The sequence below is a fragment of the Panthera leo genome, chromosome F2, assembly GCF_018350215.1.
Source record: "Panthera leo isolate Ple1 chromosome F2, P.leo_Ple1_pat1.1, whole genome shotgun sequence".
Taxonomy (NCBI): Eukaryota; Metazoa; Chordata; class Mammalia; order Carnivora; family Felidae; genus Panthera; species Panthera leo.
In genome coordinates this window covers 41305815-41324856 of record NC_056695.1, presented here as the reverse complement: position 1 = coordinate 41324856, position 19042 = coordinate 41305815, and the positions used below count along the sequence as shown (strand labels likewise).

General features: G+C 38.0%; 1 protein-coding gene across 6 annotated transcripts in view; it reads right to left on the bottom strand.

Moving 5' to 3' along the window:
- Positions 1–19042, bottom strand: part of ESRP1 (epithelial splicing regulatory protein 1) — a 64365-nt gene that overhangs the window by 3500 nt on the left and 41823 nt on the right. For 3 of the 6 annotated variants that reach the window (XM_042924169.1, XM_042924164.1, XM_042924165.1), the window contains exons 14-15: positions 12390–12540; positions 7858–7967 (exon numbers count right to left, since the gene is read on the bottom strand). The exons of 1 other annotated variant lie outside the window; for it this stretch is intronic. In XM_042924169.1, the coding sequence (XP_042780103.1) occupies positions 7893–7967; positions 12390–12540 (226 nt within the window). In that variant the 3' untranslated portion in view covers positions 7858–7892. The remainder of the gene's footprint in view (positions 1–7857; positions 7968–12389; positions 12541–19042) is intronic. 2 more of the 6 variants (XM_042924166.1, XM_042924167.1) reach the window with 2 other exon arrangements.

The window sequence follows — 19042 nt, the reverse complement described above, 5'->3', positions numbered from 1 at the left end:
TTTTTTTCAGCTTATTTTGAGAGAGAAAAGCAAGAAAGAGTGCACGTGCATATGGAAGGGGCAGACAGAGAATCCCAAGCAGGCTCTACACCCTCAGTGTGGAGCCTGATATGGGTCTCGAAGTCCCTGAGCTGAAGTCAGATGCTTGACTGAGCGACCCACTCACCTCTGAAGCCTGCCCCCCCCCCACCTTTTTTTTTTTGTGTGTGTTTATTCACTTTTAAGACACAGAACATGAGCAGGGGAGGGGCAGAGAGAGAGGGGGACACAGAATCCGAAGCAGGCTCTAGGCCCTGAGCTGTCAGCACAGAACCTGATTCGGAGCTCGAACTAACAAACCGTGACATCATGACCTGAGTGGAAGTCGGACGCTCAGCTGACTGAGCCACCCAGGTGCCCCTTGCTTTTTAATCCCAGTAGTATCCAATGGAACTTTAGTGTTTAGTAATCAAACTTTAGACTTCAAGCTGTTAACAAAAGACAAACCCCACAAAACCTTCAACTCCCCCTCAAAAAAACAAAAACCCCCAAAACAAACAAAAAACAACCAATGTTTCCTATTTTCCCTTAGCTGCAGAAAAAAGTAAAAGTACAAAGAAACTATTATGCAAAGACAATTTTGAAGTTACAACTGCAAATATTCACAAATCTCTTTCCTTTCCAGTAAGATCTGTGTTAAAAAATGTTTTATTTTGTACACGGACATTGAAAGTACCATGTACAAAGAAATCATTTAAGAAAACTGGATTTCACCAACTGGGGTTACGTCTTATGGAATGAAGCTAAACCCCTTAAAAACCCTGCAATTCTGGTTAGTTGTAATATTTTATTTCCTTGTAGTAATTTTGACATCTCTTTTCTAAAAAAACTGTCATTTGTGAGATTTCTTTGTTAGGACAAAGAAATAGTTTCTTTTTCCTTATATAATAGGTAAGATAAAACCCATAACTCAGATTCTTTAATCAAAGAAAAATGTTTTGATAGAATTTTTGTCACTTAAATCACTAATCGGCATTTAGGTAGCTGTTGCTGCCCACTATTATAAATACTAGCTGAAAGAGAAAGAAAGTAAAATCTTGTTTCATTTTAAAATCTCATTTACCCAAGAAACATCTTGAATATTTTGGCCAGAAACTAAAATATTAGTCACTATATTGGTCCAAGCAAATAATTATATAATACAAAAGACATATCATTTTTTAAAAATTTATATCACAGTTAACATATAGTGTAATAATAATTTCAGAAATAGAATTTAGTGATTCATTAGTTACATACGACACCCAGTGCTCATCCCATCTCAAATCCTCCTTAATGCCCATCACCCATTTAGTCCATCCCCCACCTCCCACCCCGCCAGCAACTCTCAGTTTGTTCTCTGTATTTGAGTCTTTTATGGTTTATCTCCCTGTTTTTATATTATTTTTGTTTCCTTTCCTTTATGTTCATCTGTTTGTATCTTAAATTCATCATAGGAGTGAAATCATGTTTGTCGTTCTCTGACTTATTTTACTTAGCATAATACACTCTAGTTCCATCTGTGTTGTTGCAAATGGCCAGATTTCATTCTTTTTGATCACCGAGTAATATTCCAGCGCGCGCGCACACACACGCACACACACACACACACACACACACACACACACACACAGCCCATCTTTTTTATCCATTCATCAGTCGATGGACATTTGAGCTCTTTCCATAATTTGGCTATTGTTGATAGTGCAAGACAGATAATTTTCGAACTACAAAGTAATCTAAACTATATACTTAAGAGGCCAGGTATAAAAGATACTCTCCAAATGGAAGCTGCATGGTTTTTGTTTGATTGTTGGGTATTCTTTTGTTTTTCCTTAAAACCTAGCTGTTGTGAAAATACCAGGCTTAACACATCACAAGAACTTCCAAAAATACCCAGTATAGACAAAAGTTCTCACAAAAAAGCAAAGGAAAATGTTAACACTTCATCTTGGACCTCCCTGCCTCTAGAACTGTGAGAAATTAGAGGTTTGTTATTTATAAAACACCCAGTCCATGGAATTGTGTTACGGCAGCCAGAATGAACTAAGACATTCAGCAAATGATCAAGATTACACCGCCAGTAATGTTATGTAGGTAATAGCATCCCAGATATTATGTGATAGGATGCGCACTTCATCTCCATGGTATTATTCTTTCCCAATACCCATTACCCCAGTATTATTGCCAAAAAAACATCTAACAAATTCAAAATCAAGGATAGCCCACAAAATACCTCAAAAGCAGAATACCTCAAAACTCTCAAGGTCATGAAAAATAAGCAAAGACTGAGAAACTAACATGGACTAGAGGATACTAAGGAGACAGGCCAAATAACTGCAACATGGATTCATAGATTGGATCATGGAAGTAGATCATGGAAATGAAAAAGAACATTAATGGAAAAATTGGTGAAATCTGAACAATGTCTGGAGCATAGATAATAGTCATCAACATTGCTTCTGTATTGATTATTATAATCATAGAAATAAAGTAGTTGTTTGTCTATATGCATAACTTTATAGTTTGTAAAACTTGCTTATGCTCATTAACCCACCTGATTCTTACCTAGAAAAGTTGAGTCACATATGAAGAAGTGATGCTATGTGCATTTTACAGAATAGGGAAATGTTACCTCTGAAGAACTGTCTCTCCATATGTATGCAAAATATGTTTATAGCTAAGCATTTGTTGACAAATTTATGAGCTGGTCCTGCCCCCCCCCCCCCCCCCAACACACTAGGAGAGTTACACTTGGAGCTTATGGTGAGGGAGTTGGGGGTACAAACAAGAACTCTGGCCTTTTGAGGAGGCATTTTTTTCCAGACAGCCATCAAACCTCCTTCCCAAGAGGGCATCTTCAACAGCTTGTGAGCAGTCGTTGGGGATCTTTTATGATAAAAAAAAGAGGCATACCTAGAGTAATTCTTGGGTTAGCTGACAAATGTTGGCTATACAAGAAGGCAGAATACTGAAACTTCTTTATCAGACCTTATCATGGGCTTTGGCTACCTTTATCTGACTCCATAACCAGTAATGGCATCATGCTTTCAATAAATTTTTCAAGTACTGTTACTAGTTTCCTGTCATTGCTGTAAAAAATAATGTAATTTGATGACTTAAAACAGAAACTTCTCTCACATATCTGGCAGCCAGAAATCAAGGTGTCAGCCAGGATGTACATCCTCCAGAGGCCCTAGGGAACAATTCTTTGCCTTCTCCACCTTTCAATGGTTGCAGGTGATCCCTGGCTTATGTCTGTATTATTTAAATCTCTGCCTCTATGGTCATATTGCCTCCTCTTCTCCTGTGTCCATCTGGTCTCCTCCCCATTGCCCTTTTTTCTAAGTAGGCGCCATACCCAGTGTGAAAGCTTGAACTCATGACCCTGAGATCAAGAGTCATGTGCTCCACTGACTGTGCCGCCCAGGTGCCCCTATTTCTGCCTCTTTTATAATTGCATTAAGGGCCCACCCACATAATCCAGGATAAACTCCCCTCAAGATCCTTACCTTTTTTTTTTTTTTTTTTTTTTTTTTTGCCAGATAAGCTAATAGTCACAGGTTCCAGGGATTAGGATGTGGACATTTATTTGGGGCCACCATCCATCCCACTAGAAGTACTTACTCTGCCATGCTCTTATTTGCTTAGTAGAAAAGAGCACCAAGACTGAAACTCAAAGTGATGTATCTTTAGTCAGCTTGGTCATTAACTGTAGGACTCAGAAAGTTACCCAGCCTCTCTGGGTTTCATTTCCTCATCTGTCACATGGAGCCATGGGTACCTGCCCTGATGCCTCATGGTGCTGCAATGAGACTTAAATGGCACTGGAGATATAAAATTGCTTACAGAGCATAAGGCATTCTAGTGATATTTAAGAGATGACTAGTGATGATAAATTTGATTATTAATATAGATGATGAGAAAAAATATATAGCCACACGAGAAGGTTAAAGGGAAATAAATGGGGTCCAAATTGCATAAGGATGTACAAAAAAGAATCTGAAAGAAAATATTCATTATGGTTATTTCTGGAGGGTGGAATTATTAGTGACTTCTTTGCACCTGTCTGTATGTTCCAAATTCTTTCCAATAAGCACACAATACTTTTATGATCCTTACCTCCCAGGATCGCTGAGATCATTAAATAACTGATAACTTAGCCAGGTGTTTCATCCAGTACTCCATGTGAATTTTTAAAAATTTCAATATAAAAGTAGATCAATCTGATTTTATAATAATAAATGCAAACACCTGGATTTTAACAGAGCACCTGATATTCTATCATGACTTCAAATATATAAACATAAGATAGAATCAGAGTTGAGTAATGGTTATAGTCAAGTTAGGACATTTCTCATATAATAACAAAAAGCTCTGAGGTGCCTGGGTGGCTCAGTTGGTTAAGCATCCTACTCTTGATCTCAGATCAGGTCATGACCTTGCCACTGGTGAGATAGAGCCCTGTACTGACAGCCCATAAGACTACTTGGGATTCTCTCTCTCCCTCTCTCTCCCCCTCCCTGTCTTGTATGTGTGTCCATGCACACACGCTCTCTCAAAGTAAGTAACATTTTTAAAAAAGAACAAAGTTCCACGTCTAGTCATTTCTTCTTTTTCTTTTTAAAAATTTTAATGTTTATTTATTTTTGAGAGCATGTGTGCAAGCAGGGGAGGAGCAGAGAGAGAAGGAAGGAGACGATCTTAAGCAGGCTCCCCACTGTCAGCACAAAGTCCCACGAGGGGCTTGAACCCAGGAACCCCAAGATCATGACCTTGGGAGTGCCTGAAGTCAGACACTCAACTGACTGAACCACCCAGTCATGCCTCTAGTCATTTCTCATTCAATACATTCATTTTATGATATAGAAGAGTATGCTTATCATGTTCATAAACAGCATTAAGAAGTTGAATAAAGAACATTTTAAATGACGAAGTATGGATCAAAAAGACTATCAAAAAGCTAGAATAATGTGCTCTCATTCCTGTGAACTAAACTAGAAAATACTCCATACCCACTGCAAAGTATCTGGGCACAATGTTCTTTAGTACCCAAGATATCTTGAAATCTCACAGAAAATAGCAGAGAATCATCATTTCCATCCCAGAACTGGGGTTTCTACAACTTCAGAATGAGAGCCTAAGACCCCAATTGTCATTTCTCAAGGACAATATTGTACTATTGGCAACCACACTTTCCAATTTAGAACTCATATAGTTAAGGCCCATAGGGTCCTCAGCCATGAAAATGGTAACAAAATTTTATTTTAATGTTTAATTTATTCTTGAGAGAGAGAGAGAGAGAGAGTGAGAGAGAGACAGGGAGAGAGGGAGACACAGAATCCGAAACAGGCTCCAGGCTCCTAGGTGTCAGCACAGAGCCCAACACGGGGCTTGAACTCACGAGCCATGAGATCAAGATCTGAGCCAAAGTCGGACGCTCAACTGACTGAGCCACCCAGGTGCCCCAGTAACAAAATTTTAAAGTGGCATGCCAGGAAACCAAATCCAACAACAACAACAACAAAAAATGAAGGAATTAAGTTACAGCAATTCCTGACCATGACCCCACAATGCCATCTCTAGAGCAAGCTCACACAGAAACCCAGTATCCTCTTTTTCCCTTCCAAGTATGTATGTATGTGTGTATTTTTAAAATGTTTATCTTTGGGGCGCCTGGGTGGCTCAGTCGGTTAAGCGTCCGACTTCAGCTCAGGTCATGATCTCACAGTCCGTGAGTTCGAGCCCCGCATCAGGCTCTGTGCTGACAGCTCAGAGCCTGGAGCCCGTTTCAGATTCTGTGTCTCCCTCTCTCTCTGCCCCTCCCCTGTTCATGCTCTGTCTCTCTCTGTCTCAAAAATAAATAAACGTTAAAAAAAATTTTTTTAAATGTTTATCTTTGAGACAGAGAGAGAGAGAGAGAGAGGGAGGGAGGGAGGGAGGGAGGGAGGACGCATGCAAGTAGGGTAGGGGCAGAGCAAGAGGGAGACAGAGGATCTGAAGTGGGCTCTGTGCTGACAGCAGAGAGCTTGATGTGGGACTCGTACTTATAAACTATGAGATCTGAACTGAGTGGAAGTTAGACGCTTAACCCACTGAGCCACCCGTGTGCCCCACCCCCCCCCCCAGAAGTTTTTATTTAAGTTCAAGTTAGTTAATGAAAGCCAATATCCTTTAAGAAAACGTTACCAATTAAAAAACTATTTTCAAAAACTATCAGGATTCCTTTACTCTAGATTTAGACAATGAACCTTAAAAACATTATGCTAATGGGGGTGCATGGGTGGCTCAGTAAGTTGAGCGTCCAACTTCGGCTCAGGTCATGATCTCGTGGTTGACAAGTTCAAGCCTCGCGTCAGGCTCTATGCTGACAGCTCAGAGCCTGGAGCCTGCCTCGGATTCTGTGTCTCCTTCTCTCTCCACCCCTCTTCTGCTCATGCTCTGTCTCAAAAATAAACATTAAAAAAAAATTATGCTAATGGAAATAAGCTAATCATGAAAAGACAAATATTAGGTTATTCCATTTTTGAGTTACCTAGAATAGTCAAATGTATAGAAACAGGAAGTAGAAAGGTAGTTGCCAGGGTATGAGGGAAGAGGGGAGTGTCAGTTTGAGATGATGACAATAGATGGTGGTGATGGTTACAAAATAATGTGACTGTACTTAATGCCACTGAACCATACACTTAAAAATGGTTAATTTTATGTTATGTATACTTTACCACCATTTAAAAAAAATGAAATGGGAAAAAAGTCCACTCAACAGAATTACCATAGGACTCTGTGATTCCACTCCTAGATACATACCCAAGAGAATTAAAAAACAGGTACTCAAATCTTTGTACGTAAATGTTCATATCAGCACTATTTACAATAGCAAGAAGGCAGAAACAACTCAAATGTCTATCAAAAGAGGAATAAATAAAAAATGCGGTCTATCCATACAATGGAATGTTATTAACTATGAAAAGAAAGGAAGTACTGATACAGGCTCCAACAAGGATGAACCTCAAAAACCTGTGAAGTGAAAGAAGCCAGACACAAAAGGGCCACATATTGTAGGATTCCATTTTTATGAAATATGCACTAAAGGCAAATCCATGCAGACAGGAATGGTGTTTCCAGGGTCTATGGGGAAGGAAAATAGGGAGATATGCTTAATGGGTTTGGGGTTTTCTTTTGGGGTGATGAAAGTGTTTTGGAACTAGATAGACGTGGTGGTTGCACATGTTATGAATATACTAACTGCCACTGAATTGTATACTTAAAAATAATGATAGATTTTAGGGGTGGCGCCTGGGTGGCTCAGTCAGTTAAGCGTCCGACTTCGGCTCAGGTCATGGTCTCACTGTTCGTGTGTTAGAGCCCTGCATCAGGCTCTGTGCTGACAGCTCAGAGCCTGGAGCCTGCTTCTGATTCTGTGTCTCCCTCCCTCTGCCCCTCCCCCACTCATGTTCTGTCTTTCTCTCAAAAGTAAAAACATGTTAAAAAAAAATTTTTTTAAATGGTAGATTTTGTTATGATTTTTACCTAAATTAAAACAACAAAAAAGCATACCCAAACTGTATTCCACATAAATCTAGCAAATGAATTTCTAAATTGACAAGTTTTCCCTTACCCCCAAATAACATACAACTATGATCCATAAATGTTTCTAAGATACTGTCTCCTTGGATGACACACTGAATTCCAGTCTCCCATTTCTTCCAGGATCTCTGTCACTCCTACATCATACTAAAGAAAAGGGGGAACTTCTTACGCAACTCATAAAAAATACATTCAGATTCTCGATCTCTATTTGGCCCTTTATGATTGAGCTTTCACATCATAGCGCCTTACCTTCTTTTCTGAGGATGGTCTAACTGCTGGGGCCCTTAAATACAAACCCATTCTTTGGGTAGAGTCCTGGCCTGGTCATTTGTGTGTACAAGTCCATCATCGGCTGCGTACTACAATGCAAGTTAGAACAAACAGGATCGTAAGATGGACAAACTGCCACTATGGACGATTAGCATTTCAACTGAATAGATCTACGGACAGTACTATACGACATTTAGAATGTAGGAAACAAGCTCAAATGCTGGTAAGAGCCACATATGTAACAACTAATCCCAAGTCACCACTTCCTACTTAATAAAACCTTCTTTTAGGGAAGGGGTTAGTTAGAGTGAACACAGGGATAAAGAACCCATAACACAATAAACAACAAACACATCAGATCGTGCTAACAGTACAGTTTCCATGATATCACAGGTGTGACTAGATATAAAATAGTTTGAGTACCAACTATTTGCAAAGTATTGTCCAATAAGCCCAGCATCTGCAAGCAACTCTGTGAACTTTAAATATTGTATTTGTAATATCAACCTAATTCTCTCAGGCAGACAGCAGATAAACATAATAGCGGCCAGAGGCTTAAAGAGATACTGATTAAAGTCAGTATTCTGAGAAAAAACAAAAACTAAAACCATTAAAAATGCAAAGCATTAACAGTAAAGGATAAAGCAAATGGCAAATCAAGTTATAAGAATTATGTAAGGAGACCAGAGAGTCCAGAATAAGAGGCCCATCAAATATAGATACAGGTTTATTTTCACGACCAGAATGACATTCTCCTGATCAAATATTTTCATGGTAGTTTGTCTTCATGTATTCAGTCCTCATTCTATAAATCTCATTTACCAAAATGGGCCCAACCCAGGCACTTTAACTTTATAAAATCACAGATTTTTTAAAAGTTTACCTATTTATTTATTTTAGTATTCCCTACACCCAACGTGGGGCTCGAACTCACAAATCTGAGATCAAGGGTAGCATGCTCTTCTGACTGAGCCAGACAGGTGCCCCTACAAAATTACAAAATTGATAGCAGAACCCATGTCCTGCATTTTGTTTTGGACATCAGAATTCTTCCCTTTTTGTAAATCCTTACCCTCTCTGGCTTCATACCCCCTTCCCCACTACCACCAAGTGTGAAGTATAGAAAAATTACGTCAAAGTAGAAGGAATTTTGCTAAGGGTAGGAGAAACATATATCCAAAAATTATGTTTAAATATAATGTTTATAGGAAATGGCATATGCCATTATTATCTTGAGATGTTTTTTAGAAGGCAGAATCGGAAACTATCAAGAGATTTCACTCAACCAATTATTACTAAGTATTTGCTTAATTATATGAATATATTACATAACCAGAAATAAAATGAAAACCTCCCAATACATCAACAGCAGTGAATACACTGTAAATAAAGATAAATACAAAATATACTTAAGAGAACACAGTTTTAAGTCACACTCTACTGATTTTGTCTTATGGTAAATCTATACCCAATCCGGATTCCTATAGCTAGGGACTATTACCAAAATAATTGAGGACAGAAAAAAATAAGAAGACACAGACTCTTGGGGCACCTGGGTGGCTCAGTCTCATTAAGTATCCGACCCTTGATCTCAGCTCAGGTCATGATCTCAGAGTCACGGTTTCAAGCCCTGTGTGATTCATTCAATCAAGCTTGTGATTCATTCTCTCTCTTTCTCTCTTTCAAAAATAAATAAAAACTTAAAAAACAAAACCATTAAAAAACAAACAAACAAAAAAATAGACATGGACTCTCAAAGACTGAATGTATGAGCCTTCATGTAAGAGTGATATAAAATTAGGATACAAAAGATTGTGGATTTTGTAACTGCCTTAAAACTCAAATTACTAAAGACATTGGAATAATTTGATATACTTAATTTGATAAGTGAGGTTTATATATAATCTTTTTCTTTTCTTTTTTTTCAAGGAAGCTTTATGCTCAATGTGGGGCTTGAACTCACAACCCTGGGATCAACAGTTGCATGGTCTACTGATTGAACCAGACAGGTGCTCCTAGTTCCTACGTAATCCTAATTGGTTGATCCAGGTCGTGAACTCCAAGCACTTCAGCAATGAAGGCCAAATTCCTTGAGATCAAATAATTTTGTACGATCTTCTTACTTCTGATTATACCAGATAACTCTACTCCAGCCTTCAATGATTGCCTAGAAGATACTAGAAGATAAACTGCTATAAACTGAAGTTATTTTATCTCAATTTTGAAGCACATCAATCTTGTAGCTATAAATCTAGAAATAACTGCCTTTACTTGTTTCTGGTAGAATACCCACAAAAGCCAGCCAGAGAACACTTCATAATAAGAGCAATTTTGCTTAATCTCACAACCAATTTATGTGTATGACCTCTTAATTCTAGTCATTGCAAAGCTAAATGTTGACCAGTCAAAACAAAATAGAAAGTTAATTGACTTCAAAATAGAAAATCAGCTGACTTTTAGAACCTGAAACTTTGCTTGTACTTTCCAGAATTGGAAAACACTGGGAGAAAACACAAACTCAAAAGTTTATTAAGCAACCTCCTCAATAGCCTTCAGTAAAATTCTCTATTCCTTTCAGAATCTCATGAATCTTATGTGAAGTTTAGAGTAACTGTTTCCCCCCCTGCAAGAGCTCCCAATAGGCAGCATAATGGTTTAGGGAAGAAGCAAAGTATGTACAATAGTTCCTCTTATCAGCAGTTTCAGTTACCCTTGACTGACCAGAAGCAAATGATCCTAACACAATCCTAACACTACATCACGATGCATACGTCATTCACCTCACTTCATCTTACCACACAGGCATTTTATCTTTTCACATCATCACAACAAGGGTAAATGCAGTACAGTAAGATATTTTGAGAGAGAATGACCACATTCGCATCCCTTTTATTACAGTTCTGCTTTATTATTGTTAATCTCTGTCTTTGAATTAGAATTTATCACAGGTAGGTAGGGATAGGAAAAAAGAAATTACAGGGTTTGATTCTATCTGCAATTTCAGGCATCCACTGGGTGTCTTGGAATGTTTTCTCCCATAGATAAGGGGAAAAGATCTACTGATCTCTAAAGACCTCTTACTTCCGGTATGAATGTGTTAAGCCAGGCAATAACAAAAAATTACTTTTGTCTAACCTTCATTAGATATTCTTCATTTGCCAGAAAATACACTTTTAATTTTAAAAGCCCATAAGAACATTACAGTAACTTGGTAGGCTTGGGGCATCCCCACGGAGATAATTTTAGACGAGCTCCACAATCCTCCAGGATTCATGGACGCCAAGCTTGTAAACCCATTCCAATGGTGAAACAGACTCTGTAGGCATAATCCTTACAACTCTGTACTGTAAATGCTCAAGGCATATTTTAGGTTTGATGATTATGTCCATAAATACTTCTCATCTCTAGAGACTCAAGCAAAGTTCAGCTTCAAGAAGAAAGATAATTTTTGCTATTAATACAATAAAAGAGTTTCAAGATACTGATTTTTAGGTATTGCAAGAAAGGAATTTGGGTTCTAGGTAATTATGTGATTCAAGGAAAGAAAGGTCTCTGCTCAGAGGAGATGGCAATGAGGAGATTTTGCTGACTCTTACAGAGCTCTTATAGAGTTTAGCAAGAAACATCTCATTTCATAACTTGAGTCGGAAAACAATTGATGGACATAGGCAGTGGCAGAAAAAGTTGGTAAGAGCCAACATTCGTTTCACAAGAATTATCACAGATCATTTCATATAAGGCTCACCAAATATCCTACAGCTCATTTTAATGACTTAGCATCTAAAGATTCATAGAGTCTCCTTTGTTTTTTCCAGGTTAGGTAGAGAGGCCTTGACTACTTTTTACATACTCAAATTGCATGTTTAAGTACTTTTTTTTTTTTTTTCTTTTTTGGGTAGTCAAGAATTAGAGGAAAACTCCTTCTTAGCCAATCCTATTCTAGATGAAAAGACCCACATTGCTGTGTGCCCTGAAGAGCTTTCCCAAAGTAGCCCAATTTTCAAAAAGAGCACCAACAGATTATGTTGAGACAATTAGAGTAGCCTGGAAAAGTCCTAATCTTGTCAAATGGGTGAGTTTGAAAATAGCACTCAAGGGGCGCCTGGGTGGCTCAGTCGGTTGGGTGTCTGACTTCGGCTCAGGTCATGCTCTCACAGTCCGTGAGTTCGAGCCCCGCGTCGGGCTCTGTGCTGACAGCTCGGAGCCTGGAGCCTGCTTCAGATTCTGTGTCTCCCTCTCTCTCTGGCCCTCCCCCATTCATGCTCTCTCTCTGTCTCAAAAATAAATAAACATTAAAAACAAAAAAATTAAAAAAAAAAAAAAGGAAAAGAAAATAGCACTCAAAACTAGTCCCCCTGACTTTGCCTCTGGTTCTTTTTGCCTCTATAAGCAAACCTATTAGCATATGTACACATGAGGTTCAGAAAATCTGCTCTTTCCTGGCTGCATTCTTTAGGCAAATCAACTTAAGTAATAAGGGCACTGTGTATTTTCTTCTTCAAGCTACTGACCTGGTAACCTTGGAAGAAGTTAAGAATTTCCTTAACTCCAGTATTGTAGGCCAGGCCCTGCATTCTGACCACCGTGCCAGGCTGTGGAGGGACACCGCTAAGATTAGCAGCTGTAGGGAAGTAGCCAAGACTATTGGGCGAACCTGGGGGGCTAAAGGGAGAGAAAGCACAGTGAACCAATAGGAATAGACAATGTCCAATATTTATTCTAAAAGCATCAGTTATGTAAGGAAACAGACTTCCTCAAGGTGATCTTTCTTAGAATTCTCAGTTTTCTCTCCCAAGACAGGTAAGAATACCATAGCTAGTCTGTCCCACGTTTCCACAAAAGTCCAAAGTTGAAAAGCAAAAGGGTTAATATAGACTTAAGTGCAAGTCTTCCCCAGAGATCCAGTTCTGAGATTCTTAAAGGGACAGGAAAGAGAGAATTAAGCCTTCGTAGTCACTCAACCACAAAGCACCACTTCCAAAGCCCAGCTCATTGATGATTAACTGGGTAGTTGCCAGGAATAGTTAGGCATGAAAATGCATGAATTCAAAGCACTAATAGGAACCACAGCCACAGTGACCAAAAGGAAAAGAAAAAGAAAAAAATCCAAAGTTATTGCTCCAAGGAATAGATGGTTCTACCCACATATACAAGCAATTGTACAGCATAAAACACAAAGTACTATAGCACTCATGAATTAGCTCTTCCAACCTTGATTGGAAAAAAAGGTAGCGAAGTGGGTAAATTGGAAGGGATGCATAACAAGTTAAATCAATCACCATTAACACAGAGGGAAAATTGATGCTTGTGTCCTCTCCATGCTATCTGCAGCAATTACCTCCAAGAAGAACAAGCCAAGTGAATACATAATTATTCTTTATGTGGCAACGCAAGTGATTACCATATTTTGAAATTAGTTTCACCCTACCCAATTTGTTTTTCATCACAGTGGCCAGATACCCATAATTGAAAATACATAGAGAAAAATTATAAAGATGTTAGTAGCTTAAGGATCAATAAAGACCCACAGCTTTAGATTATTCAATCTTCTAAATCTAAGTAGGTAATTATCCAACTTCAAAGACCAGTAAACGCATAATGGAAGGGCTAAGAATCTTTGAGATTATTTATCCTACATAATCCTAACTGATGGGTTAATAGGAATGGTGCCAGATGTGCATATAGTTCCAGACTCCATTTTTTTTTTTTTTATTAGTACAGAAACTTTGAGCAAGTCACTTAATTTCTCTTCAATTTCATCATTTGCTAAATGGGAATAATAGCACTTTCCTAGTTTCACAGAATTGTTCTTCGGATTCAATAATGTAACATACCAAGTTACTCCATAAATCATAAAATAATTTGTTACCTCATTCTTGTTATTTCCATAACCATCATTCCATTTCATCATTTTTAAAATATCAGAGCATGAAAAAATATTAAAGATAGTTGGGAGATGTTTCTACCTTTGTGTGGGGAAAGTCTATTTAGAGACTAACAGTCAATCTATATGCAACTATAAGAGCAGATACAGAGGGAATGCTGAAATTTATGCCTGAGTAGAACTTTAGCAATCACTCAGACATACCTCATCGTTTTTACAGAGGTAGAAACAGAAAATAAGAGTTAAATTATTTCCCAAAGGTGACACAACTAGTTAGCTCTTCACCAAAACAGAACCACCCAGAGTTTTTAACCACCGTTCATTCAAAGACCATATTTGCTCATGTCAAATGCCTGATAACTAATTCTCAAAAACCACAAAGACTTCTCTATGTATTTAATTGAGTAACTAGGTTTTTCCTACTAACTAGTAGAGTCAGATTGGTCCCACAGTATACAACTTACTTCCATGACTCTGTCCTGGCATATTCTATACCTTTGGCTAAAGATCTCCTATAAATTAAATCCAGGTGTCTAGTACCTTCAAAATACAAACAAGACAAGATAGATAAAAATTATCCAACTAGAAATGTAACATTATAAGTGACACTTATGTTCAGTATCTATAAGGTAACACCTACTTTCAGGAAGCCTAAATTCGGAATCACATCCTTATTTTTGCACTAGGATTTCTGCTGTACACAAGGCATCTTAAGGAAAATTAAATAATTGTTTATGTACCTGACAGGAAATGAGAATAAGAATTTTCTATCAACCTAAATGCAAAGGTCTTTCAGATTATTGAAATCAGAATCAACAAAAATAATTTATTAAAAAATGACAAGATATTGACAAGGTAAACCTTTATGTAGAAAATAAAAAAGAATTTACTAAAAACAAGGTAGAAAAAACCAGTCCAGCAAGGTAACAAAATACAAGATCGACACATATAATAGATCAATTGCATTTCTATACACTACAGTGAAAACACAAAAATGAAATTAAGAAAGCAATTCTATTCACAATAGCATAAAAAAAAAAAAAAAACACTTAGGAAAAAAATTTAAAAAGGAATAGTTAGACTTACTGAAAACTAAAAGACATTATTTGAAAACAAAAGATGATCTAAACACAAGGAAAGACAGTCATGTTCATAAACAAAGGACTTAATATGGTTAAAATGGCAATCTTGTCTAAATTGACCTACAGATTCAATTCACAAGCTATCAAAATCTCAACTGTTTGTTTTTTTTTTAACAAAAATCAACAAAACTGAACCTAAAATGTGCACAGAAATGCAAAGGACCCAGAAGAGCCATACTCTCTTGAAAAAGAATAAAGCAGGAGTTATGTTTGCTAAATTTAAAACTTGTTATAAAACTACAGTGATCAAAATGGTGTGATACTCCCATAAGGGTAGGCAATGATCAGTGGAATTGAATTGGGTGGCCAGAAATAAACCCTTACATTTATGGTCATTTGAATTTTGACAAAGATTCCAAGACAATTTGGTGAGGAAAGAATACAAGCAAACCTTGAAGATGCTGTGGGTTTGGTTCCAGACCACTGCAATAAAGTAAACATCACAATAAATAGAGTCAAATGAATATTTTGGTTCCCCAGTGCACATACAAGTTTTGTCTAGACTATGCGGCAGTCTACTAAGTGTGTGCAATGCCATGAGGTCTAAAAACACACCTTAATTTAAAAATAACTATTTTGGGGGGCATCTGGATGGTTCAGTTGGTTAAGCGTCTGACTTTGGCTCAGGTCATGATCTCTTGGTTCATGAGTTCGAGCCCCACATCAGGCTCTGTGTTGACAGCTCAGAGCCTGGAACCTGCTTCAGATTCTGTCTCCCTCTCTCTGCCTCTCCCCTACTCACACCGTCTTTCTCTCTCAAAAATAAACAAACATTAAAAAGTTTTTTTTAATAACTATTTTTTAGAAGTTTTAAATTTTTATTTACTTATTTTTTACCTTAGAGAGGGAGCATGAGTTGGCAGAGAGAGAGAGAGAGAGAGAGAGAGAGAGAGAGAGAGAATATCTTAAGCAGGCTCCATGCTAAGCATGGAGCCCAACTTGGGGCTTGATCCCACCAACCCAGAATCATGACCCAAGCCAAAATCAAGAGTTGGATACTCAACCGACTGAGCCACTCAGACGTCCCTAAAAATACTTTATTGCTAAAAAATGCTAGGTATCACCTGAACTTTCAGCTAGTTATAATTACTGATCACAGATCATAACAAATAAAATTATAGAAAACTACAAAATATTTCAAAAATCGCCAAAATGTGACAGAAACGAAGTGAGAAAATGCTGTTGAGAAAATGGTGCCAACAGACTTGCTTGATGCAGGATTGCCATACACCTTCAATTTGTTAAAAACAAAAACAAAACAAAACAAAAACAACACAGTACCTAGGGGCACCTGGGTGACTTTTTCAGTTGGGCATTCAACTCGATTTTGGCTCAGGTCATGGTCTCCCAGTTTGAGCCCCACGTTGGGCTCTGCACTGACAGCATGGAGCCTGCTTTGGATTCTCTGTCTCCCTCCTCTCTCTGCCCTTCCTCTGCTCGTGCTCTTTCTCTCTTTCAAAAATAAATAAACACTAAAAAAGAAATACACAGGGGCGCTTGGGTGGCTCAGTCGGTTGATTGTCTGACTTCGGCTCAGGTCATGATCTCGCAGTCTGTGAGTTCGAGCCCCACATCAGGCTCTGTGCCGACAGCTCGGAGCTCGGAGCTCGGAGCCTGGAGCCTGCTTTGGATTCTGTGTCTCTCCCTCTCTGTCTCCAGCCCTCCCCCACTGATGCTCTGTCTCTCTGTCAAAAATAAATAAACATTAAAAAAAATTAAAAAAAAAAAATACACAGTATCTACACAGTGCAAGAGAGCAAAACACAATAAAACAAAGTATGTCTGTTGTCTTTCCAATACATGGTGCTGAAATAATGTAATACCCACATGCAAAAGAATGAATTTAGGCCTCTACCTCATGTCATATAAAAAAATTAATCCAAGTTGAATAAGACACCTAAATTAAGAGCAAAGATTACAGAACTCTGGGGCCCCTAGGTGGCTCTGTCAGTTGAGTGAGTGACTCTTGATTTTGGCTCAGGTCATGATCTCACGGTTCATGGGATGGAGCCCTGCATTGGGCTCTGTGCTGAGAGCACAGAGCCTGTTTGGGATTCTCTCACTCACTCTCAAAATAAATGAATAAACTTAAAAAAATAAAGTAAAATTACAGAACTCTTGCAAGAATATGTAGTAAATCTCCTGAAACTTGGGTGATATATTACAACAAAACTGTAAGTGAGAAAATAAGACACTGATAAATTGTACTTCATCAAAATTTAAAACTTTTGTGCTTTAAAAGACATCATTAAGAAAATGAAGATAAACCACAGACTGAGAAAAAGTATTTGTAAATCACACCTTAATAAGGTCTCTCATCTAGAATATATAAAGAAATCTTACCACTGAAAAACAGTAAGGAGACTAATCCAGTTTTAAAATGCACAAGAGATTTGAACATTTCTCCAAAGAAAATATACAAAAGGATAATAAGCACATATGAAGATGCTCAAAATCAATAGCCATTAAGGAAATGTAAATCAAAACTATAATGAGAAAGCAAATCCACACCTATAAAAATGACTAAAATAAAATCAAGTTTAAAAGGTTGTGGAGAGGGGCGCCTGGGTGGCTCAGTTGGTTAAGCGGCCGACTTCGGCTCAGGTCGTGATCTCGCAGTCTGTGAGTTCAAGCCCCGTGTCGGGCTCTGTGCTGACAGGTCAGAGCCTGGAGCCTGTTTCACTCTCTCTCTCTGACCCTCCGCCGTTCATGCTCTGTCTCTATCTCAAAAATAAATAAACATTAAAAAAAAAAATTAAAAGGTTGTGGAGAAACTGAACTCTCACACATTGCTGGTTAGAAATGTAAAATGGTAGGGCACCTGGCTGGTTCAGTTGGTGGAACATTAGACTCTTGGTCTTGGGTTGTGGGTTTCAGTCCGAAGTTGGGTATAGAGACTGCTTAAAAATAAAGTCTTAAGGGGTGCCTGGGTGGCTCAGGTTGTGATCTCATTGTTTGTAAGTTTTAGTCCCCCCCTCAGGCTCTCTGCTGTTGGTGCAGAGGCCGCTTCAGATCCTGTTTCTCTTGCTCTCTGCCCTTCTCCCACTCGTGTGTGCTCACACACTCTCTCAAAATAAATAACATTAAAAAATTTAAACATCATAAAAAAAAAAACCAGAAATCTAAAATGGTGAAGCTCCTTTGGACAACAGTTTCGCTCTTTCTCAAAAGTTAAACTTAGAATTAATGTATGACACAGCAATCCCACTCCTAGGTGTAAACCTTATACTAGAAATCTGAAAATTTATATACATGCAAAAATTTGAATGTAGAGGTACACAGTACCATTATACTTAATAGTCAAAACACCTTCAAATGTCCAACAAGTGATAAATGGACAAACTAAATGTCGTAAATCCCTACAATATTATTAGCCATAATATTATTTAGCCATAAAAAAGAATAATGTACTGACCCATGCTACAGTATGAATGAACTTCAAAACATGCTCCATAAAAGAAGCCAGGCACAAAGACCACATGTGGTATGACTTCATTTATATGAAGTATCTGGAAGAGGCAAATCCATAGAAACCAAAAATAAGTTGGTAGTTCTTTAGGGATGGGGTTACGGGAGAGAGTGAAGGGGGTAGAAGGGAGGTAAATAGGAGTTTCTACTAATGGTCACCAGGTTTCTTTTTGGAGTGATAGGTTATTCTAAAATTAGAATGTTATATTATCTAAAAATTGGATTATAAAACTTGTAAAATTAGCAGCACAACTCTGTAAATACACTAAAAATTGAATCACACATTTAAAATGAGTCAATTTTCAAAGCAAGAAAGAGTATCCAATGGAAAAAAGACAGTCTCTTCAGCACATGGTGCTGGGAAAGCTGGAGAGCAACACGCAGAAGAATGAAACCACTTTCTTACACCATACACAAAAATAAACTCAAAATGGATGAAAGACTTAAATGTGAGACAGGAAACTATTAAAATCATAGAGGAGAAAACAGGCAACAACCTCTTTGACCTCAGCTGTAGCAACTCCTTGCTAGACCTGTCTTGGAGGCAAGGGAAATAAAAGCAAAAGTGAACTATTGGGACTTCATCAAGATAGAAAGCTTCTGGACAGCAAAGGAAACAATCAACAAAACTAAAAGGCAATCGACAGAATGGGAGAAGATATTTGCAAAT